Consider the following 25,398-nt stretch of genomic DNA (forward strand, 5'->3'; position numbering starts at 1 on the left):
CATGTCCGGTGTTAGAAATAAAACAATGAGGCCTGTATCCAGTTGGTTAAAAAGTCCTAAATAAGCATTGTCTACAGCTGCAGCACAGTGTCAAACATGAAAAATATATTTGGGTATGTCTGTTCATGCAGGGTGTTTTTTGTTTTTTTTTGCGCCACTAATCTGGAGGAAGCTTTCAGAAAACAGCCGAAACACTGAGTTACTTTAAATGACAACTAAAAACCCACCTGTACAGAGATGATTTTGATTGTTAATAACTGGAACACTGACCAATAATTTGATGTGTATTTACTTGATTTCATAATGATGATGATGGCATTTGACAATAATGTTTATTGCTGTAACTGCATGACTGTATTTTGCTTTTATGATGTAAAGCACTTTGAACTGACTTGTTAATAAAACGTGCAATAAAGATACTTGACTATTGGGTAAAAAAAATTTTTTAAATCCCACAGAAAATAACAAAATCACATGTGGAATGATCATTGGTATCCATAGCAGTCTTTTTGGAATAATTGTAACTAAAAGAGATTCTTTTTTATGCTTAATTTCCAAGTTAAGTTGATCATTGTATCTGGAAACTTTTAATTACATTTTTATGACTTTCTGCTTCCCAGTATTAAAATATAACATGACGCAGAGATCCAGGGATGTTAGTAATCTCTAAAATTCACTGTTGGATAACTCCAGTAAAGAGTACTGGTCTGTTGAACCTTTTTAGGATTACATGGTCTTCGTAACAATCATTGGGTACCTTATACAACAACTGCTTGTTTGTGAGGGATGTTTCCCATCAACACAACATTTTGTAATTGTTTAATTATACTATGACTTTAACTGGAACTATGTGGTTTGATCGGATGAGATAAAGGTTAATCCTTTTGGCAAAAAAATAAAAATCTAGTGAAAAAAGGTCATATGAGGGAAAACTCTGCAGTGTCTGGTGCAGTGAATGGGCTGTGATGCTGTGTGCCTGTCTTTACTTTTAAAGACTCTGAGAATGTCGTTGGAGTGTGTAATAGCATAAGACTCTTTGTAAAACTAAAACTATGGTCTACAAAGAAAATTGTCCAATGCATAAAGCCAAAGCAACACATAATACTGATGTATACAAATGTAATCTATGCAAATGTACTAAAAAGTTAGATTTTTCAAAAACAAACAAAAAAAGGCAGAATTATGCCATTGCAATAAAAGGCACCTTTCATTACCAAGGGTTTTAACAGATTGGTCCACAGTGTAAACTGTCTTTTCTTCCTATCTTCAAAGAGGCTACTTGTGCCAAAGAACTATTTGTTACAAACAGTGTCAAAAGAGAATGGAGCGTATCTCAAAGATAGCATAATATGTTTTGTTTATTGTGTACTGCTGACTCTGAAAAGCAACTTCACTCAAAGTAAACTCAAAGCTGTTTGCTACTATGAAGGACCTACACCTCATTGCCTTTCTATTTCATTTAGCCTGCTGTTGTCTGATGGAGGCATCCTGCTACATTCAACCATATCAACAGACCCACAGTGTATTTTGTCAAAAAGAAATGCCCAATGTAGCCTGGAAAGTCGCTTAAACGACTCCACCATTTACATAGCAAATAAACAAATAAAGAGTATCATCCTCGGAACGCCCACCAAAACAAAATAGCTCTTCCACAAGGAAGAGGCTACAGGACAGTGTTTACAAAATCCTCATTAAGGACGCTGTGAGATAACACACAAGCTACTGCATCACACAAAGTTAAAGGGAAGACAGGCACACACACACACACACACACACACACACACCACAAAGAGACCATAAGCACTGTGCAATGCGTAGCCCACCATATCATAGATAAGGGACAGAAACCCAGAGCTGGGAAGAGAGGTGAGCACAGACAGCGTCTGCCTGAGGAGAGGACGCAACAGAGATGAGTCGGACAGACAAACACGAGCCTTGGCTACCCTGTCACCGCAACCACCGTCCTGTTGCAAGGAACTTCAAAAGGTGCGCATGAGAATAAACATTGTGACATCTGGAGAGGAGTACCAGGAGAACACAAGCCTATAGAGACGTTTATGTTGGTCAATGCAAGGGACAACATTTCTTTAACTGTTGCCAGGGAACAAGAACTGTCTCAGGTCATAGGTGAACTGACCAGAACTAAATTAAACTTTTGGACAATTACAGCATCGTTTTTTTGGCCTTCTTACTTGAGCTCCTCCACAGGCCATTGGCATAAAATAGATTGCTGCAGATTTTTTTCTCCCATGGCGAGCATTTGGGTCTCTCAACTGGGAACCATTTGCACATCCAAGACTTTGTTCTTGCTAATTTCCTTCCTGCTGCTCCGGGAGCCTCGCTGTGGAAAGGGCAGCCCCATCTCCAACGCTCATCAGAGGTATCGTCCTGATCCAGGACTGGGGGACGGGCATGGAGGTGTGGTGGATCTATCACCGTTGGATCAGGACAACAGTGCAAAGATGAAAAACCTACTGGAGAGCCTGAAGGAGCAGTTTCTGCGGACGTTCAACCTGTCCGGACTGGGTCCTTCAAACCTGTCTTCTGGAACCGCACGAGAGGATCCACCCGAGTACATGATGGAGCTTTATAACCGCTTTGCTAATGACCGCACTGCCATGCCCACAGCCAATATCATTCGCAGCTTCAAAAATGAAGGTAAGTCTTTGCTCCATATATTGTTGGAACTGTTTAAAAATAGGTGAAAGTTACTTTTCAAAATCTTTAACCTAGGGAGTATTCCATAGTGCAAATTAGGGAGAAGGAGCTGCTTGTATTTATGGCAAGTGTTAATAATGCTTCCCAGTATTAAAATATAACATGAATAATAATGTCAGAGTCAGAGAGTAAATGTATCTTTGCTTTGGGATGAAACCTGTCTATAACTTCAGCTCAAATGTAACTGTACAGAAGAAAAAACACAGAGCTTTAACTTTGAATTTGTGTTTTTGTCTAGATTCAAATCCCAGTGTTGTGGGAGAAGGAGGGGTGAGACGCCACCCACTGCTCTTCAACGTGTCAATCCCGCATCATGAACGCATCACAGCAGCTGAACTACGCCTCTACACTCTAGTCCAGACTGACCGTCACCTTTACGCCGGTGTTGACCGCAAGGTCACCATTTATGAACTGACATCGCACGACTGGCTTAACATAACCGATGAAAAGACGACACGGGGAGATGAGTTTGCAGGGGTGGAAGAGCAAACTGAGTTTTTGGAACTGGCTTCACGCCAGGTGTTCGGGACAGATAATGGTTGGGAAGCTTTTGACCTCACTGCTGCTGTGCAGCGTTGGTGCAAATCTGATGGAGCAACAACACACCGTCTAGAAGTACAGATTTCCAGCATCGCTAATGACGAAAATGTTGAGAGTGCGAAAGAGGCCAGCAAAGATGAGGTTCCACTTGAAGGTGACATGAGGATTGAAAACAGCCCAGAGGAAAAACATAAACCCCTTCTGATTGTCTTCTCTGATGATCAGAGCAGTGATCACCGTGACGACAGGCGTGAGCTGAATGAGATGATAGACCATGAGACGTCTAGTGCTGTTCTGCAGAACGACTTTGGGACAGACCTGGGTGGGCTGTGGGGCGAGGAGGATAGTGAGGCTGAACCAGATGAGGAAGACCTCATCCAGATGCGTTCCAACCTGATCTATGACACAGCGTCCCGCATTCGTCGCAACGCCAAAGGAAACCACTGCAAGAAACAATCTCTGTATGTAGAGTTTAAAGACATTGGGTGGGATAGCTGGATCCTTGCGCCCACTGGCTATGATGCCTTTGAATGTGCTGGCGTTTGTTCATACCCATTGACAAAGCATGTCACACCTACCAAACATGCCATAGTCCAGACACTGGTAAACATCCACAGTCCGCAGAAGGCAGCACGAGCCTGTTGTGTGCCAACCAAGCTGGACCCCATCTCCTTACTCTACCTTGATGACACAGGCGTGGTCACTTACAAGTACAAGTACGAGGGAATGGTAGTAGCTGAGTGCGGCTGCAGATAGTCCCCTCTTTCAGACATTCAAACTTTCTGTGAAGTCTTACCACAACAGGAAGGATACTAAACACCAGCAGCAAGTTATTGAGCTGAGGTCTTTGAGAAATGAAAGGGACATTGATTGGAATCTCTTTTAGATTTTTCTTCTGAGATTAGGAGTGCTCATTTAAAACTGATGAACATTTGTGCACTGCAAGTGGACAAACATGTATATTGTACCGTAAAGTAAAGCAAGTACTTCATCTTGTAGCGGAAAGGTATGAACATTAGTCACCATCTGTCACACAGCGACGTGAAAGTAGAACTGTGCAACAGATCTACAGTCAGTTTGGTATCCAGTGATGGAAAGGTATGCCCTCATACCCACAGTGGTGAAAGAATTTCTCCAAGAACTGAGCCTCTTACAGTTTATGCAGACTGGTGGGAACTAGTGGGTCAGTCATCCTCCTTCCTCTTTGTTCCCCTGACATCTGTCTTCCTCTCCACTTATCTCTGGCCTCCCCGTGCAATGCAAACACTAATCAGCACTTCATGTGCCTTGGTGCAAAGAAATGGCCTGCCTCCGGCAACCTGACAAGCCATGAACTCTCTAGGCCCAGCTCCTGCCTTCTGCCACTGCCTGATACGTGAGCTCTGTGCAGGGGTCTGGTTGGTAGGGTTGTTTATCTCAACCTTGCTTTCCACTTCACATGACTATTTTCCACCCCCCAGAGCTACAGTGATAGCAAGGTGTTGGAGGTTGAGAAACATGTACACCGGTTATGTTTGGGGCAACTTTTGATGTGGCGGGGCCATGGGAGAATGGAGAAGGGGGCCAAGGGTTGTCCATGCTCCTTGGTAAACTTTTCAACTAACTGACCCAAGTTCATGTGGCTCTGGCAGATCTACATCTAAGTAATCCATTTCATCCTTGGACATTTTTTCGGTTAAAAACTGGCCAGGTCTGAAGAAAATGTGGCATAGTGGCAAGACTGTCACAATATACAATACCCTACACAAATTCTTCCCTTTGTTACAAGTCATTTGATATGTCTGCTGCTTGTGTCAAATAAAATATTATTTATTGTTCTAATTTATTAATTTCTACAAGAGAGTAAATGATTATATATGTACATTTGTAAGTGAGAGTAGAGAATATTTTATGTTTATGACAATGCAATTGCGGCACAAGTAAAATATGTTGGGAAGCGATATGGTAACAGTTTGTAAAACAATAAAAAAAGTACTCAAATCTTTTCTTGTCATGCATGTTAATATTTGGAGCTAACATTTCTCAGAGAAATGAAGTTTTAATGTTAGCCATGACTGAAATATTTTTCTTGTATTCACAAACATCACTCGGAGCAGTCTCCAACTGTCAACTGTCTTTGCCGTTATATCAGGATGAGGCTGTTGGAGCAGACACAGAAGGCATTGCTGACATTCAGATCATTCATACCACCGATATCAGCTCAAAGGTCATAGTTCATGTGCAACACACAAACAGAGAACCATGGGAAAATAAGGGGAAGCCGTTCTAATGAACAAAAACGGGAGGCCTCTTATGTGCACTAAATGCTGCAAATAGTTATGCATCCTCATGCTGTTTGGAATATGTAACTAAACAGTAGTGGTAATATTTCTGACTGTATCGAAAGAGTACTGACAGAACCTTGCAAGAGTGTTTTTTGATTGTTTGGGTTTTTTATCTTCACAAACTGGGATAACTTCAGCTGCCATTGACTTGTTACTAGTCTTTAACTAGGTTTCTTCCAGCATGATGTTGAAACGTCCCATGAATCAGGATGGTGTGTGTGACCACCAGAGTTCAGGTTTGGCCTTATATGACCAAACTTTATTCTCCTAGAACTTCACTGTCTTGTTTAAATCTTCTGCAGCAAACTTTCTTCAGCAGTGAGATCTTGTGCAGTGAGTGTGCAGATAAGCAACTCTATTTCAGTGAATTATTACTATTGCTAGTTTTTAAATGAGAAAAACTGAACTTGCTGCTTCTAGAACGTTTTGAAGTTTCTTAAAGTACTTATGGTTTCTTGGACATCACTTTAGATGAAGGGACACATGGCCATGGATGGTTATGGTAAAATTAGGTTCTTTTCTTATCTGGATTATGTCTTCACTTTTGAGCACTCAAAAGTTTTGATATGTAGATTTAAAAATTGCTTGTCATAAGTATATTTTTTCAAAACTAAGATTTTTTGGGAGTGTTTGTTTTTTAGTTTCACTCTACATTTTAATCATGCAACTTAATGCTGGGAATCAGAAACTTACTGATGTTCAGAGGCCATCAGTTATTATTAAAATATTAAACTATACTGAGTTGCACATGGCAACAGGAATGCTTTGTAAATACTGACACATTTTAGTTTGCTTCTTGGCTTTCTATGACCCTTTAAATATTTTTTTATGTATTCAGTACTTATTTACTACGTAAAAAAAAAACAAAAAAAAAAACAGCTACTGTACAGTCTGGTAATTATATAATCTGAATGGAGTATTCCTACAAGCTGTGACATGGCATAAGTCCAAAAAGACAAGTGTATGAATGTTTCTGAATGGAAACAGTTGGACACCAAGAGACCTCTAATGTTAGATAGAGCAAAGGCCGTCTTAAAATGGCTAATGACTAAAGGGTCAGAACCTTATTGACTGTAACAAGTCAAGAGATCAGCTATTTCAGGCTCTCTAATTGAATATTTACAGAACTCTAGAAGAAATATGAATCTGGCCTTTGTCTCCTGATTTCAACCGTGCAGGGGGCATGTTGAAATGGGAAGTCAGCAGCATGTGGTCTGATGATAAGGAAGGCTGGAGTGTGACCTGGGTTTTTTCAAGCTCTTGTTTTGAAGGGCCTGCATGTGTCAAAACATTCAAAGGCTGTCCGCGTGTTTTTACACAGCAGCGATCTCACCAACATGACATGCTCAGGAGGAGCGCATAGAACAGTGAGTTAGCAATCCAAACAAAAGCGCCTGAGCAGACACTTACAAAGTGTTTTGTAATCCAGAGATTCTCCCCCGGCTGACATCATGATGCCTGCTGCTGGACTACGACGTGCCTCTCGCTGTGAACGTGTGTTTCTGGTGTGTGCCACCCAAAGCAGCATGACTCGCCCTAAAGCTCTGACGTTTGGTCTGTAATAGGGCCTGATTGTTTCCTGCTTTGGGTTCTGTTCTTTATCGTTTCATCTCTCAGCAACTCCACCACCCAAGCAACTCATCTCTCGCTCTGTTCTAGAAACTTTTTTCTTTCTCAAGAAAAGCACTTTTTTTTTCTCAATCCCTGCTTCACGGTCACATCCAAAATCACCTTCGAATGTTCCAGCACTTTAACAGTTTCCATTTGTTGTTGCACAACTTAATTTAACTCGTATGAAGTGTTGGTAATGACACACAGATGTTGTGTTTGGTCTAGGCAAAGTTATACAACTCTGAGGGATTTCTCAAGCAAAATAAGTTGTTTTTTATTTTTTACTTTCATTCTGCTGTGCAAATAATACTTACATCCATTCCCTAGAGAAACTGAAAATAGTGCATGAAGGATTGTGAAAATTGCATTAGAAAAGCTGCAGTTGTGCTCATAACTTCTTTTTTTCTTTTTTTTTTTGCATAATACTTACTATGTATAAATATTGTCTCGAATACTTTTCAAGTGTCTGTCGAATGGTAATCATTCAAAGAATGCATTAAGAATTCAGTCCATCCACCAAAGACTTAAACAAAACTCCAAATATCAAAATATCTCAACAACAATAATTATAAATAACCGAAAAAAAAAACATATTAGAAGTTTGCTTTTTTTTTTTAGTTTGCTACTTACACAATCACCCACTTCGTCAGTCAACCGAGCAAGGAAAATGGCGTCGGCGAGATTCTTCCAGAAGCTAACCTGGTCAAGCAGCTGGTCGTTCGAGGTTACGCTGTCCGTGTTGAAATCCATCAACTCCGACATAACACCCTTAATATTATGTCAGCACATTTGTATTGAGTTATTTATTGTGTATACAACACCAAAGTCTCAACAATGCACTCTAATATGTGCTAACACTGAAATTTTAACTATGGCGATGTTGCTGTGCAGTTCATATTTTAGTGTAAATCTAGGTTAGCATGTCCCATAAAATGAAGCTAAGGGCTTGTCTAAGACAGGCCAAGATATAAAAAAAAAACCGGACATCTTTTGTCTTAAAACGACAGCAATCTGAAAATCTTTACTGCTAACAGCTACTACGAAAAAAGCCAAGACCAATGCTGACCTAAACAACTCCAGTCTCATAATAAAATCTAATAAAATCTGGTGTATGAACATGTAAACTGTCGTCACATTAATACTGGTTGATTATTCACAAATGATTACTTACTTTAGAAACGTAGGTAGAGGGCGGTGCAGCACAAATAATCTTCCTGTAGGAAACTCATGCTGTGAAGTGAACATGTAAAGTACTTCCGGTCAGCGTATCAGTTTAAAAGAAAAGCTGTGTAAAAATAAAAAAATTACATTCAATAAGACAGACCTCCCCCCCCGCCCGCTTATGGTGATTTCCTTTATGAAAGCAAAATTTATCAAAATCTGCAACATGTAACTCTTATTACATTTAAAAAATGTTTTTTTAAAAAATGTTACATGAAATTATTGTTATATTTTGACAGTATAATTTAAGTCAGATAATGAATGAAAATAATCAAGCCAAAAACTTATTCTCCCAGTGCTCACACTACTAGCTGCAGAAATACACTATTCAGTCAAAAATAACAAATCAGAGCCAAGACAAGTGTCTTACTCTCAATTTTGCTTGTGTAGATGCTGCTCAGACCCTCCCCCATCGCTCTCTGGTACCTTACAGCTGAATCATCACAACCTGCCACGAATGCTAAGGCTAGTAAGTATAGCCTCCGATGACAGATAAACAGTTTTCCTGGAACGGTAAACTGTATATATCAACACATTGAGCAGCATGTACACAAACATAATTCACAACGCTAAAACCATCCCCCTGGATCTGATTGGTTGTTTTTTGTTGGGAGTGGTACATTTATTCAGACAGCAATAGTAGCACATAGAGGAGGTGGAGGAGTTTGATTTTTTCACAGATCACTATTACTTCAAGTCATAGTAACAACAGAAAAGTATTAGTGTGTACAAAACCAACTGAACATTGAAATCCTTCAATATTTCCTATCTGCTTTAAGAAGTCATTTTTGTAACTAAAGTATCTGAACATCCAAGCTCCATCTGTCTCCTCTGATCTTCCTGCTCTGCTGTTCTCAGCTTTCTGTTTCTTTTCAATCCAGTGCTTCTTTTCTCCTAGTTCAAGTTGGTCCCATTTCCCAGACCTCTTACCACATGTTTTAAATCTGAATGTTGGCTCCTTTTCAGAAGAGTCGTCATCTCATTTTCTGTCCCTTGCAGTGATTTTATTTCTTTATTTATTTTTTGCTCCTCAGCATTAACCAGTACTTTTCACATCGCGTTTGTGTCGTGGTGCATTTTTCTCAGGAGACGCTTGGCATTCCCTGGGTAATTCTGTTTTTAATTGTTTACATGACTCCCTGTTCCTGATTGTAGGCACGATGAATCAGCGTTTTTTTTTTCTTCTTCCATACAGCATGTCTTGTATTTCGCTCTAGTAATGAGGTGCAGAAAGTTTCCACAGCTCTGAGCTTTTTCTCATCATCCTACAATGTGAAAACTGCAGGCGTGCCAAAATCACAAGTATCCATGAATTGTCTCCCACAATCCAAACTATATAATAAAAATAATAATAATAATAATAATAATAATAATAATAATAATAATAATAATAATAATAATAATAATACTGTGGCAGACTCAACCTTTTTGCACAATTGTCACTGCGCAAGAGACAGAAACATCAGGTAATGAACATGTGGTTTTGACTGCAAAGTTAAGTCTTCCATGGAACTGGTTGGATGTGAAAATGAATCAGCGGATAGTCACAGGACATCTGAATTATTATTAGAAGCTGGAGACAAAGTATGAAACTCCATATGTGACTTTCCTTCATTTACTTCCCCTATGCTCCTAACCTGCGTATAGTTTATTACAGCAATAAAAAAGTCAGTTTTAATACATGTCCTTCTCCCTTTCCCCATTATCCTCCTCTAACATTTTGTTAGCTGAAAGGTATTCTTAGGGCATCACTAGAAAAAACGTTGTTAAAGGGTTAATAGAGGAGCCATGTTGTGACGAATTCATGAAGGTGGAGCTTCAGAAAGTGCAGGAGTTTTTAAAGAGACAGAGACCCAATTTCAAGGCGTTAAATTGGGAAGTAAAATTTCTTTTAAGTCATATTTTACATAAATAAAGTTCTGAAGTTAACATTATACTGCTGCTTTAAGGGTTTGGGCCTGGAAGCAGACATTTTGGTACCATCTGACCCAGAAAAAGATGCAACAATGTCTTCAGGTGGCTCCTTTTCAAGCTTAAAGTAGTGATAGCTTGATTCTTTTTTTTTTTTAATTATGTTATGTGACTTTATTATCAGTTTTCTTACAGTAAAGAGGCATGTGCTGTGCTGATGGGAGTTTGTAGGGAACTGAAGAAACTCCAAGGCTAACAGTGACTCAGATGCTAACCAAAACCACTCAAACTGAAAATATTTACCATCAGCTGATTCCAAATCCATCGGGAACATTTTCCAATGAAACTTAGAAAAGCAGAAGAATGCACCTCCTCAGATGTCGGCCGCAAAACCAAACTTTAATTTTGTAAATTTTAGGAGCTTAACAGCTTCCCCAGAAAATACGCTCATGATCTTTTATTATTTTTTTTTGGTTTGGATATGAGCGATGTGGCTCACCACTGTTCTGTCAGGGAGCGGCATGAGAACTCAAAAGGGGAGAAAAATGACAAATCCTCTGTCAGTTGGACAAAGAGCGACTTTATGTTGCTTTTGTAAACGTGTCATCCGTGGGAACGGGGCGCCCCCCTGTGTTGTGCAGCTGTGTAGCCACAACAGTGGCTGAAGACAGAATTGGATTTGCCGTTTTCTGTGCTGCAGTGGATTAAATTTCCATTTACACTAATTCATCTGGAATCCTGTATGTTTAGTTATGAATCACTAAAGCAACATAATCTTTTCAAACCTGAGCTGGATGATTCTACACACGACAAGATATTGAGATCACAGCTAGAGATCTATAAAACTTTTATTCATTTTGTGAATATACAAAAAGAAAAGAAAACAGAGCATTTTTTGCATCTATACAAATCTGGCAGATAGTGGATAAACACGGAGGAGGTAAAAGGTTGATACTAGCTGCATGTTACACAACACAAGACATCTGATGATCTAAAGGGAACAACTTTGGTGAATGATGTCCAATTTCATGGTAAACATTTAAAACACGCCTCCTTGTGATTGAATTTTAAAAGACAAGTTGTACTGAGAGCAGAGGTAGATATTAAAAAAAACACTGATGGGATTTAACTTTTAGCTTCAGATGATTACAATAAAATATTTTGAATTTTCTCTCTCCATAAATACATATATATATATATACATCCTGTGTACTTATTTACACAAGTACATAAGTACACAGGATAAAATAAGTGTGCTTATAAGTACACTTATTAAATAAGTAAATACGTACATATTTACACTTATTTACATAAGAACTCAAACATAAAGCTAGGCATGATGTTATGAACCTTAAAAGAGCCATTTAAAAATAATGCTGATGTTAAGGAAATGTTTAGCTGCATTTATTCATCTTGGAGATGTCGTATATATCAGTCTTCTGCCAACAAGCCAAAAGAAACATACCTTCATATGAGGAGACGCTGATAACCCACACACACACACACAAACAGGTATACGGCAAATTCACAATTCACTTCACGATCGTCCTATCGTGTCTCTTTCTGATGTAGGTATGCGGCGCTCTATATGTTCCAAAGAGATGATCCCAGTGTGTGAAGTAGGGGGCAAAGTTATTACTCTGCTTCTTGTGATGGGTTTGGTGGAAGGGGGCTCCTCCCATGCAGGGAAGTATTCTGTGCAGCGCCCATGGCAGGTCGTATCCGCAGTGGTCCTCCACCGCCAGCCAGCTGTTGAGGATGTGGAAGAGGGCTTCGCTGAGTGGGTGGCAGCCCAGCATCCAGGCGCTGCCCAGGGCCAGCAGCAGGAGCGACAGCAGTTCAGCCGAGCTGGCGTCCTGCGCCGCCAACGCAAAGGGAACTTGGTTCTGGTGGTGCATCTGGTGGACGGCACGATACAGCCAGGGAACCCTTGGTGTGGAAACAAAAACATGTTGGTCTCAGGATGGTGTCCAATCGACAATCAGAGACACTTTGACTTGTGTCAAACTCAAGGCCCGGGGCCAAATCTGGCCCACCGTAGATTTTTATGTGGCCCTTCACATTGCATCAGTAAGTCCATTGAGGTTTTCACAAATCTGCAAAATTCCGACAAAATTCACAAATTCCCACATTTTTTTCAGATTTTTGTCTAAATTTTTTCTCATAAACATAAACATTTGGTCTAAGTGACTGTTGCCTCAGCCGAACTTGATATCAAGTTATAGTCTGTGACCGATACGGCGATTAATAAAACGTCATATTTAACACCATACATCAGTGCAAATGTGGTAAAAATTCCTCACAGGTATTTCTAAATTGGCACAAACAAAATCTGTGATTTTGATCTCAAACAAAAACATAAAAACAATCAAGAAATCCTGAATGGACTGACCAGTGTGAAAAGATGTTCAATATTATTTAACTTTAGAAAACACTTACAGAATGCTGAAACAAACAGCTACTTAATGATATTTTAACAGTTTAATGGGTTTTATCAATACATCCTGGCACAACTGGGCCTTTAAGAACATTCAGATTTTTGACAGGGCCCTAAATGAAAATGAGTTTGACACCCCTGACGTAAGAGTTCACAAAGAGGGATGCACCGATCCACTTTCAACCCCGATATCTGAGGTTAAGTATTGGTAACAGTCACTGCTTTTGAATTGGTCTTATCTGCTGTTATATAATAACTTCACAGTTCATACATGTTCATAATAAGAACTCAAACTTAAAGCTAGGCATGATGTTATGAACCTTTTTCTTCACATTTTATGTTTTCCTCCACAAGGAATAAGTTCAAGAAAACACAAAACCTCGATCGTTTCGTCTGTTTTCTTCCATAACGAAAGCGGCGTGTCGTCAGCGTGACATTACATGAGGAGGTAGTTTTGCTTATTTTGCTGTAAAAACTCCTAAGAGGTTTGATATTCAAACGAATTCTTCGCTTGCACGTCATTAATTAGGCTTCAAGTGGACTTGTAAACAGCCACATGTTCATTTAAATCTCGTAAACAGCTAACCGGAGCAACATTCTGTCATCTGCAAAATGTTACGTGTAGAACATCCTGTCATACAGTGATGCTGTAAAACTGGTTATTTGCATTGAGTACTCCTTCATTGTTTGCATACTGACACAAAATAGTGTATAAAGAGTACAGATAGGCTGTTAGCATGATATTACTTGTTTTGTTTTGTTTGTTTGCTGATTTCTTTCTTTGCATGTCGTGGTAGGAAATTCAGACATCCCATATGGACAAACTGGTTGCCTGCATTTGCCAGTTAGATCAATATGATGAAGCAAGAGCATGTTTTCTGTTTATTTTTATTGTAAAATACATTTAGTTGAGTTAGGTAATTTAATTTGATACAGTTTGTTCTTTAAGTCTCAACTATGCCAACGTGTCTATTTGAGCTCAACTACACTTTGGTCAAAATGGTCATATCCATAACTGATTCATCTGAAGATTATTCCCACTGTTTTGTCATGCTACTTGCTGTTTGTGTGCAGAAATGTGGAATAAACTATCCTACCCTCAAATTTCTGATAAAACTCCAGTTTTATGTCCAAGCAAACAAACTAAACATCCATCATCAAAAAGTTTTGATCTGTCATTTTGCACACACTGCTATGATGTAACATGTATATAGACTGGAAGGGGTGTTACTGTACTGGTTTCCGCACAATAAGCTCATCTAGAAGTGGTCTCTTAGATCTCAATCAGAGGCGTGCAGAACCATTAGATGCTCACAGGAATAAGATCATTTTTAGCTTGGCTGAGTTTAATCTGCTTCCTGTTGGGAACTCAAAATCTGATCTCTTTCTGTCCACATTACGCACCGACACGCTTTGGTGTGGAAATTGTTAGGGCCAAAAGGAGACGCGTTAAAATTGCCATATGAAACTTATAAGAAGTTTAGTCAACAATTTTCTACTGAGGAATGCTGGCTGCTTGCTCAAGCTTTCAGAAATGGGAGCAGATAACAAAATGAAAAGCATTACAGAAAAGTTGCTCTGTTGGGACACAGTTTACTCAGTCATCAGGAAATGAAGTCAGACGCTGCAGCTACTCACTGTGTCAATCAGGATAAAAAAAATATCCGTTTAAAATGTCTCCTCTATAATCATTTTCTTTTTTCTTGAAATAATAGAAAATTCTCTTTAACTACATATTTAAAAACAACATAATGGTATAAATATTTAATGATTGCTTACTGCAGAGAGGCTTCTGTATAGTAACATTAAATAACATTACAATAAATTGAATTTTTTTTCTCTCAAATATGTACCTGTAGCTGTTTAATTATATTATTAGGTAAAACTTAGTAGGTACACTCACTTTGTACAGAGTAAAGGAGATGAGCTCTGTGCCATATCAGTATTTGTGAATTTTTAGCGTCACACTGAGACAATTCTGCCCTGATATTGAGAAAATTACTGTTTCGTTTTGCTACTAGGGACATTTAATAGTTAACGACCAACGGCTAACTTGTTCAAAAAGCAAAACTAAAGTAGTAAAACTGATACTGGCAGTTTTTGGCAAGCATATTTAGGCTAATCCTGCTCTAACATTCAATGGCAATTAAGAAGTGTGACTAAAATAAATGGGAAGCGCCATAGAAAAGACATTAAAAACTGTTGCCTCCATCAGTCCGCAACGTTTCCCCAAACCACATCAGATGATTCAGTTTGCTCAGAACGTGCCACAAGTAGCTTTAGGCTATTTTTAAAATCTTATTTCTCACCTGTGCATACAGTAGTGCCATATGAAGAAGAATGTGTCGAAGAGCAGGAAGCACGCGACCACCTCCACAGACAGCCGCCAGCAGGACGGGGCCAGCTCCGGTAGGCTCGGGCTCCGCAGCAGCTGGAAGAGCGCCGTGGCGGGCAGCACCGCCGTGGCGTACTTGAAGAGGACCCTCCAGAAGCACTCGTACCACCTCCAGAGGGACGGCGGAGGGCCCGCGCCCGCCGCTATCCTCCACGAGTGGACGCGCTGACACACGCCTCCCAGCGCGTCCAGCACGAGGAAAGGTGCGCAGAGCGCGAGGTGCGTGAGGAAGGCGCAGGACGCGGCCAGGTACGGGGAGAGCAGGACCTGCTGCTGTCCGGCTCTCACGCTCTCCCAGAGTCCCTGTAAGACGGGCGCGTTCGCATGCCCGAGGTCCGCCACGGATTCATTCATCACGGTGTAAGCACGGCGTGGGTCACCTTACATCATCTCCGCGCGCGCTGCGCCTCTTCCAGCGGCAGAGTGATAACTGTGCTTTTTCCTCAGCTCAGCTCAGCCTCTATACCCGGAGTAGGAGGGGCTCCGGCTCCGGGCCCACGCTCTAGTTGAAATACGTCTCAGGTGTAGTGGTAAATTCCCTTATTACTGCTGTACCTGAAAGCAGCACCACCCGAGGCTGGAAGTGTTGGGGATTTTTTAATATGGAGGCGCAGCACATGACGGTCTCATGTTATCTAATCTGACATCGCCGAAAACTCATCTATTATCTCTACATGCTGAAATAAGTCCTTCTTCTGAGCTGAAACAAACATGCCTTAACGAGTTCTCCTTCCTGTCAGATGCCAACAAATGCTATCAGGTATCTGGCACACTTTACTCCACAGCTGAAACCAGACGTTTACATAAAGCAAATAAATAAATAATAATAAAACATTTTTTTCCCACACTGTCTTGAGTTAAGTCAGATCAAAATGTGTCTTTTTATTTACTATATATAAACTTCTGGTTTCAACTGTGCTTTCAAACTATAAAATCAGCTCTTGAGAAAAACTCTACAGCTCTAGTGGAAAAACTACATTGGAAACAGACCCCGAATCCGTAACACTGTAATGTGAGACAGATTTACAAAAAAACAGTAAAAAAAAAATCTACTGAGTTGTGCAGCTGCTCTCCCACTATTCACATATAAATATTTATGAAATTGTTATCAATTAATTTAGTTTTAGCCTGTTTGCCGCTGCAACTCATGATCCCCACGACACAGAACATGTGGCACTCAAAGCTTTTCCAGCTGGTTTTCGTTTTTCTTTTTCTGTTTTACACTTACTCAGAAGTTATTAGCTCAGATTTTCTTGAGAATAGGATGCTGATAACGCCGTCAAAATATGCTGAAAACCTTAAATGAATCCAAAGCAGGATGAATACAACAGAATGTACGGCCAAAATACCTCTGAATCGAATCACATTTCAATCCTCTGAACAAAATGTGTGGGATGAGTTAAAGTGAAACTAGACTTTTGTAGGAGAATAAAAGCTATTCTACTCACTAAAAATCTGCTTCTGAATATGGATTTTTTGGAGCTCATTCCAAGACATAAAAGTGCCGTCTCTCTCCAAAGTTTCAAATCATCATATATATTTTCATATCTGCCAAAGACAACCTGATTAAATATGAAACGTTGCACTTCAACTGAGTGTCTTTTATGGACCAGGAATTGCGGTCTCTTTGCAGAAGCGTTTCATTAAACCACAGTGGAAGTGTTTTCAAAAATCTGTTTTAAGGATTTTTAGAGATTTACATCTGGACTTTGACTAGACCATACCAAAACATTTGTTTTTGCCTGTTTGGATCATTTTCCTGCTGAAAAACCACCGCAGAGCAGAAAAGCTTGTTGTCCACATCCAAAAATGTTTCATTTTTGTCCCACAGAATATCCCCCCTCCCTCCTCCAACACTCAAGGGGTCCATCAAGACGTGTTTGTGGTTCCGTTTGGTCGGAAATGGCCATAAAACTCTTCTCATGAAAACCAAAAATGGATCCCACGGGAGAGATTATTCTTGGTGCTGAACCTGACTCAGATAGGGTGAGGCATGTGCTGCTTCAGTTGTCACGCCTTTCTCCGTGAACCTCATGGATGAGTCAAGGCGTAAACATAATCAGTTTCACAACTCTTGTGTCTTTGTTTTCCATTTGTGGATAATGGTTTTCGCCAGTCGCTTTGTTTCTGTGACGCTTCGACATTTCAAAACGATCCAAATTTCAAACGAAAGGTAGACAGTTGTTAGCTTCTGTGGATTTTATTGTGTTTCAAACACATGCTTACACTCTTACTATATCAGTAAAAAAAAAAAAAGAAAAGAAAAATTCTAGATATATTAATTACTGCCCCTTCTTGAGAAGCTTCTTGATGTTATTTCTCGATTAAAACAGCAGATTAATGTCAGAAGACAATATGCTGATTGTACATTCATCTCTGAAAGCAGTGCAATAACGATGATCTGTTGACTCAGGGCTCGTCTCAGTCCGCCTGAGACACTGGAATGAATATCAGGGCACAATCCCGTAGCTTTACACGTTGCTGCCCGCTAAGAAACACACATAAATCTGGATGGACACACAATAGTTCTTTGAGGAAAAAAACAAAACAAAAAAAACCCTGAATTTCATTAATATCTCAGTGTACCATGGAAATAAAACCAATCAAAAAGCAAAAAACAAAAAAAAACAAAACAAAACAGAACAGAAGACATCCCAGCAAATGGATTTTGTTTTGTTTGCACTGTAACGCAGCATTATGTAAAATATCTAAAAATATAATATCGAAATCAATATCAACATCTAAAAATGTGACTTCGAAGTGTAACAATTAAAACCACATTATGTAATATCAACGCAAAAGGTAATGTTTTACATATGCAGCAGAACGTATAAGGATTTTATTACATGTTGTGCTGATTATTACAAAATGCAGAGGTAGCTCTTTTTTATTTATTTTTAAAGAAACTATGTAATACACAATCACAAACTGAATCATCATACTTGTAATCCTAATCACGCTGCATTCAGATTGAGTCAATGAAAGGCAAACGTTTGGTCATTCAGTTGCCTGTTCAGACTCAGAGCCAGAACTCTGTATTAAATGTTCAAGGCAAAACGATTCAAAATGCGTTCAAAGATTTCATTACATTTCTGTCATCATTAATGACACAAAAAATTATGCAAAGGCTGATTTTATTACATTGTATCATATCGTGGAGTTTTTACACAATGCGGCGTACAATGCTCTTTGTAAAGTTTTAAAGAAATGCCTGGAATTTTGCCCACAGTGAAATGCTTCTTTATCGTAGACTCTGTCCACATTTATATCTGTGTTCCCTCCTTCATATTCAGACTGATAATGCTGCCAATGACTCCCGTTAAACAATTTTCAACACAACCAGTAAAACATTAATCAAATGATTGCAGAAAAAAAGTCCAGACTCAAGCAGTTGTCACCGGTCTAAGTTTGAACGTCCAAACTAAAGTAAGAAGCTTTTTTTCTGCTTGATAATCTAAGATGCTCTTGGCACAGTCTCCTACGAAAAACGGCATCAACACGTGATCTTCAACAGGAAAAACGAAGTAGTAAAGTTTCAGCTTCACAAATCAAAGGAATTATTGATTCACTGTATACACACACACACAGAGAAAAGAAACAATCATACAAAAAAGCAGTGATTTAAATGAGACAGTGAGCAGCTACCACAGTACATTCATCAAGCTTGTGCTGTCCGTTGCTGCGTTCAGGGCCCGTATTCGTCAAGCAGGTCAGAAAGAAATCAAGTCCGACTCACTACTGGAAGGTGAGTCAAAAAAAAAAAAAATTTTCTGATTATGATACAGTTACCAGCAGATCTGTCTGAGAGGAACAAGAAGCCTTAGAGCTGTTTTGAATTTTATAAGGGGGGATTTTCTGTTTCCTTGCTTCTAAACAGACTGAAATGTCACTATGTTGCTGGTAATGTCGTCAATTCATTTAATATTCTTCCATTTGTGGTTGTTATGAAGGAGGGGGCAGGGGGTCTGTCATACCATGCATCAATCTGTAACCACCAATGGGAGGTTTTTTCTTCCTGGTTTGGTAGCTGATGAGTCAAAGTAATTTATATGAGCTATTCATCGTCTGCTGCTGGGTAGTTAAGTCGGTAAATGCAGATAAATACCCATACAAGATGTGGTTCTGGTTAATTTTGGTTTAGTCGGTCATCTCAGTCTTTTTCCATGAATCATCTGGCCTCAAAAACAGAGATCAGGATCTAAAAATAGGGCGTCACAGGCTGGGTCAGTCTTTAGAAAGGGCTTACAAAGGCAGTAGCCCAGGGCCACAAGTTCTTTGGAGGGTGGGGGAGGCAAAAAATGTTTTTTTTTTTTTTTTAATGGGCACTGTGCAGGGTCATAGTCATGGCTCATTTCACATGTGGTGTTTTATTAAAATATTGTTAAATTTTAGTTAATTGAAACTACACTCAAATATTTGAAAATTATCTTTTTGGGTCCAACATGAAGCCATCTGCCAGATGTTTTAAGCAAACTATCTAATTTGCACCTGCAAATGTGTAGATCTTCTTATTGATGTTCTGTAATTTGCATTAGTAAAATATTTATTTTATTTTTTTAAATTGTTTGGTATAGGGCACCAAAACTGGTTCTCCAGGGGTCCATGTTCTTCTAAATCCGGCCCTGGTTGTAGGCTATAAAATTTTCAGAATATTAAAAAAAAAATACACCTGACTACTTTTCTGACATTTTATCTTTATCAATCATGAAAAAGTATGTAAAGTAGTTCCAGTATGTGGCTATGAAATACTTAATTTACAGGAACAAATTGGAAGTGGGAATGCAGTTTGAACTGATAATGGACGACTCGGATACGTCAGAGCACGAAAGACCCAAAATCAGATCCTTGAGGTTCGCCAAAAGAAAGACGGCTGATGCGGCCAAACGTTTCCTCATGGCTATAATTAGTGGGACTTTCGAACATATTGAAACAGCCTCAGAGACAAGCCTTAATGAAGGATCACAGGCAGTAATTAAGTCTCAACTCAGAGTTACACACACATTTAAAGAGCTGCTGAGTCACAGCGGAGCTTTGATCTGGCCCAGCAGGTGTTTTCCTGGGAACCTATTGTTAAAGAAACATACCCTGATCTCTGTCACAGCTGTAGACATATTCTTTTTTTAGTCTCTCTCCTTCACGACGTATTTCAAGTGTGGAGTTTTTTTGGTAAACTTCAAACTTGATATTGTACAATTTGTTTTCTGGCATAAAGTTATGGGATGTTTAGACTTTAGGAGGCGTTTTACAAGACAGGCGACGAGTTCCAGAAAATTCCTGTATTGAAGTGAGTTAATCATCTGCCTTAAAAAGTAAATTGTGGGATAATGTTCAGCATCTAAATCGTGAGCTATTCAATCTGATGAGTAACTAAAGAAATGTCCCACAGAAACATGTTCTTTAATCCTGTTTTAATTGAGGAGCATGAACTGAAAATCACACTTTGTCCAGCTAAAACCAACCATAGAACTCACTGACAGCTCGGCAGGCTCACAAAGCGGGACCCAGAAAAAAAGAAAAAAAGCTATTGACTTTGTTAACGGGAAACGACAAGAGCAGAAAGCAGTGATTATGTAACTGGAATGACCGTCGGTTCAACCCTAAGAAGTGAGGCAACAAAAATAAATCTTCAAAGCCATTTCTTTTGGCTGACTGTCAGTCAGAATTACATGGAAGTGCTGAACATATCTAACCTACAGCTAAGTTTAAATGTTACCTTTCATCCAGGGCAGAGTGGAAGAAATCTTGCCTGAACTTTTTGTTTTACCCTCCAGAAGGATTCCCGGCAGCGATTCTGAATTGTCTGAGAAATACTGGCCCTGGACAGCAGATTCTGGTGGTAACGGAGCGTGCCTCCGCCACCCGCAAAGAGTCCACCACTCCTGGGTGGTCCTAAGAGTCCAAGTACCTGCTTCATTAATCCAGGTCTATTACCTGATCACTAATAACATCCAGGGCTGCGGAGGCCTTGATGGAGCTCCCCGCGGAGCCGGAGTCCACAAACATCTGCGGTATGTCGTTACCAAAGTAGATCTTGCTGTTGGCTGCGATGGCCTTGTACTTCATCAGCTGGAGGTACTCCGGGGTTAACTTCAACTGCAAGAGAAGCAGCAGAGTTTAGAAAAAAAGAAAGGCCAGTCTGGATCCTGCAGTGCTGGCCTTGGTCACATCCAGATGAAATAAACCGCTTGAACTGTCGCTCAATAACAGCAAAGCATTCACTGAACAGGAGGATTAGAAGGGGGTACCATGCGGTTTGTACTTCCAGTGTTACACTCTTTCTAGGGGAAATGGGGAGCATTATTTTCAGTTGTAGGCTGAGAACAGATAGTCATCATCCGTCTCTATTGACCATTTGCACGTGAGGTCACCCTCTTCAGAAAGGGAAGACAGCTATGGATAGTAGCCATCAATTGTAAGGACTGCGAGTCCTCGGTGTGTTATATGCAGCAAACACTTTCTGTATCAACTCAGATTAGTAAGATGCAGTCAAATACTGTACTGTGGAGAAGGCATGTGTATAATCAGTAACCATAGAGAGAATGCTACACCATCATATAGCTTCCCATATGTAAAAAAAACAACCATAAGCATATGAACGTTTATACATTTTTAAGGATGCATTCATTAATTATGAACGCCTCATTTAGTACGCTTTAATGCAACTCTAGTTTGTTTGCCTTGAAAGGTCAGTTTGCTTGGGTAGGTGTGTAAATGAACTTTGGTCCACCTAAAAACCTTGGTCTTTGTTCTATTAAAGGGAACTCTGGCGCAGTTTGGATGCTGAGTAGACTGAAGACGGCTCCAAAAGAAGGACGTGGACGGTAGGGCAGGGCATTCTGGGTTAATACAATCAAAACAAACCTGCTAGCGCTGTTGGGAGGATTGAGCTCTAGTCTTTTACCAAAGACAAAGGAGAAGTCCTACACTCACTCAAATTTGACACCAGTCCATTTTTCTCTTCAGGTTTTTGTGTTGTTTCCTTCAGAGGTTCTTGGTTTAGAGCCACCACAGGTGAGGGGGCTGAACAGGTTTTTGAAAAGGTTACCACAGATTGCTATTTCCACAGACAAATTAATTTGACTTGAATTATCAAGCACCCTGGCTTTGTTGGTAAAAACAACTTGGGAAAACAATCGCAGTCACTCACTTCCGACATCTGCCATGACGCCTCAACAAGAGTAAGTGACATAGTTGCAAAGGGTCAATAAAACTGAGATAACACACCCAGAAGAAACCTTGCTAGTATTGGGTTGAAGCCACTTCACCATCACTACTCACTATATTCTTCATGGCATTAATTGAACAAGGTGTCAGAAACTTTCCTCAGATTGTGGCTAACGCGGTCATTGGGCTGTAATGAACTTATGGTCAAGAACCTAGTTCCAGAGGAATTGAGTTTAGTGATGTGGTGAATTACCCTGCTGGAGGAAACCATGAGAATATGAGCAGACTGGTCATATAGGAACAGACATGTTGAGCAACAGTAGTCAGGTAGACTGTGGGCCTGAAATTAAACGACTGCTTTCATGTTGTACGTACACCACATTCTGGCTCTACCATCTGAATGCCATCACTAAAATCCAGACTCGTCGGATTATGCAATGTTTTTCAAATTGTCTAATTCTGATAGGCCTGTATTGTTCTTAGCTGGCAGTAGCAACTCTCCTGCTGCTGAAGGCTATCTGCTTCAAGTTTCAACCTGTGTGTGTATTCTGCATGCTTGGCTGTAACAAGTTGTTAGTTGAGCCTTGTTTGCCTTCCTTTCATCTCAAGCTAGCATCCCTATGCAGCTCTGACCTCTACCATGGAAGAGGCAACATCAACACAGCTGCTTCTTACTTTTGTAAGAACATTACATGAATCTAACAGATGGCTGTAGGTAAAACCCCCAGTAAATCTGCATTTTCTGTAAAACTCAGAGCAGCCAGTCTGGCACCAACCACCATGCCCCATTAAAAGTTACTCAATTTCTCTGTCTTCTTGATTCTAATGCTTGGTTTGTCTTCAGTACATCTACAAGCCTAAAGGCAATTAGTTGATACCCTGTGATTGGCTGGTTCACTATTTGTGTTAAGTCAAGGGTTCCCAAACTTTTTCATGCCACAGACTCGCAAACAGCATCAGCTTCTGTCCGGTGTTCCCCATTGCAAACTCACAGACAATGCTTCAAAATACTGTATGTAAACAACTTTTAGAATGTGTTTTCCCCACTTTTTTTGGTTTAGCATAATTGCTACGTCATACCTTCTGATTTCAGTTGACTTTGATATCCGAGCTGGAAAATTTTATTATTAACAATGAGACATCCTATCCTATCCTGATTGAGGCAGTCGCTGCGTTTCTGTTACAAATGTGTGCAAAACTTTTGCTGATATTCCACTAATGTAAAAAAAACCAAACTACTTTGCATTTGTAGTATTTCCATTAAATAAGAAATTTAAATTACACGTGGATAAGCTTGTTCACAATAAGTCATTAAAAAACATGTTGCTCCGTGATCCTGCAACTACTTCCTGTCGCCTTCTTCTTCGTGGTTTCTGCCAGTGGCAACATCCAGTTGTTGACCGTGTGACTTATGTGATGTAATTTTGCTAAAATAGTTTTGCAAAAGTATTTTTAGAGGGGTAAAGACTGTTACCTGGTAGGACTATATAATGATTTATCGAATGAGTTCATGACTTTGGTTATTTCTATTGCTTATTTCTCGAGTCTGTGTTCCAGATGAATGATTATTTGTGTTTCGCAACGCTCTCACTTCCTCCCGCCAATGAGCTGTGGATGAATGCTAATCGCTATTAGTAGGACCATGAGACCCCGAGGGAGAGAAAAACGCTCCATCTAGAAAGAGACAAAAAGTGTGGGATTACTTTAAACTAGCGGTGCACCGATTGCAGCCGATACACATTTTTTTGTCTGAAATGTTGATCAATATAGCAAGAAAGTTGTTGAGTTGGCAACAGTGAGTCACTATTGTTAATTGTAAATGTGCAGACTTAACTTCAGTCAAACCTTTCTCACCGGCGAGCAAAAGAGGGCAGTGGTTGATTATTACACATTTTCCAAGGTAGATGAGACCGGTGGAAAAAATCTGTTTCATGTGTAAAAATCGGCCAATCACCGATCTCCCAAAATTAAGGACATCGGCACAGAAAAAAATCGGTGTACTCCTACTTTAAACCAAATAAAAACAGGACTGGAGTTTTACAATAGAACGTCGTCGAACTCCTCAGCAGGAAACATCCATTACACGCATCGAGACACAGCTGCTAACGGGTGATGTTTTTGTTCTCTTTGCAAAAGACCCAACGTTTATCTGTGATTGTTAGTGTAAAATCTGGCACATAATACACAGACATGTATACAAGGAAATATGTTTTGGCTAGCATTACATGTACTTGCTTATCAGAAAACGTAATTGTGAAAAAAAACAAAAGTAATCAAGTAATGGATGGATTACTGGAAGCGCCGTGAATTCATTCTGGTTCACCGTGTGTCCAATCAAAACAAATGTAGAGAAAATTACAATTTTACCAACTCAACCATAAATCTTTGAAGAAAAGCTTCTCCCCCTCCTCCTGCTGTTTTGATATCTTACGACTTTTAAGAAAGTTTAGTCTGTGCCTGCATCCGATCTGATTCAAAACTCGTCCCGCTTATCAGGTGTTTTCTCACAGGCTTTAAAAACAGCAGTTATCAAACCACTGCTGCGCAAAAGAAAACATCTGGACAAGTTTCTGTAGCAGAATTACAGATCAATCTATCATGCAAAGCATGTTACTGCAATGAGCTATACAAATAAACTTGACTCGACACAAATGAGGGATAGCTGCAAGGCTAACAACGATTTAGTTTATATAACTACAACACACTCCTTTATTTTTTTTTCTCCCCTCCAGGGGGTCTTTTTGTGGGATCTAGTGTCCCTTATATGACCGTAGGCTGACAGGAAGGGGGAGGGAGAGGGGGGAAGACATGCGGCAAATGTCTGCCGGGTCCGGGAATCGAACCCGCGACGGCCACGTCGAGGACTAAAGGCCTCCAAATGTGGGTCGCGCTATCCACTACGCCACCACAGCAAACCCAACAAGTTCAGTTTCTAATGCTACTTGTTGTAAAGGCTTTGCCTACAGAATCCCAGCTGATTGCATCAAATCACTGAACAGGCATGTAGTGACGGAGCGCAGTCAATTCCCGGTAACTGAGTCACTGACTGCAGCAATCCCTCATGCTGGGAGCATGTA

The 25,398-nt window shown here is 39.9% G+C and overlaps 3 protein-coding genes and 1 long non-coding RNA gene across 4 annotated transcripts in view; 1 reads left to right on the forward strand and 3 right to left on the reverse strand.

Moving 5' to 3' along the window:
* LOC122828450 overlaps window positions 1-8,431 on the reverse strand; it is a 31,069-nt gene extending 22,638 nt beyond the window's left edge. The window contains exons 1-2 of the long non-coding RNA XR_006370232.1: window positions 8,365-8,431; window positions 7,824-7,961 (exon numbers count right to left, since the gene is read on the reverse strand). This is a non-coding gene — a long non-coding RNA (uncharacterized LOC122828450). The remainder of the gene's footprint in view (window positions 1-7,823; window positions 7,962-8,364) is intronic.
* bmp10 (bone morphogenetic protein 10) lies at window positions 1,773-5,238 on the forward strand. Its single transcript, XM_044112014.1, has 2 exons — window positions 1,773-2,658; window positions 2,957-5,238. Exons 1-2 carry the CDS (start codon window positions 2,058-2,060, stop codon window positions 4,012-4,014), a joined length of 1,659 nt encoding a protein of 552 aa, XP_043967949.1. The 5' UTR covers window positions 1,773-2,057; the 3' UTR covers window positions 4,015-5,238.
* Window positions 8,432-11,155: 2,724 nt separating the features above from the next.
* ch25hl3 (cholesterol 25-hydroxylase like 3) lies at window positions 11,156-15,844 on the reverse strand. The gene is made up of 2 exons (XM_044112016.1): window positions 15,072-15,844; window positions 11,156-12,254 (listed from the first exon to the last, which is right to left on the reverse strand). The coding sequence occupies exons 1-2, from the start codon at window positions 15,509-15,511 to the stop codon at window positions 11,858-11,860; spliced, it is 837 nt and encodes a 278-aa protein (XP_043967951.1). The 5' UTR covers window positions 15,512-15,844; the 3' UTR covers window positions 11,156-11,857.
* A 1,489-nt stretch (window positions 15,845-17,333) lies between these two features.
* The window catches only part of erlin2 (ER lipid raft associated 2), a 28,197-nt gene continuing 20,132 nt past the window's right edge, over window positions 17,334-25,398 (reverse strand). Inside the window, exon 12 of the mRNA XM_044112017.1 lies at window positions 17,334-21,250. Coding sequence (XP_043967952.1) covers window positions 21,071-21,250 — 180 coding nt within the window. The 3' untranslated portion in view covers window positions 17,334-21,070. The remainder of the gene's footprint in view (window positions 21,251-25,398) is intronic.

This window comes from Gambusia affinis, linkage group LG03, assembly GCF_019740435.1.
Source record: "Gambusia affinis linkage group LG03, SWU_Gaff_1.0, whole genome shotgun sequence".
NCBI classification, from domain to species: domain Eukaryota; kingdom Metazoa; phylum Chordata; class Actinopteri; order Cyprinodontiformes; family Poeciliidae; genus Gambusia; species Gambusia affinis.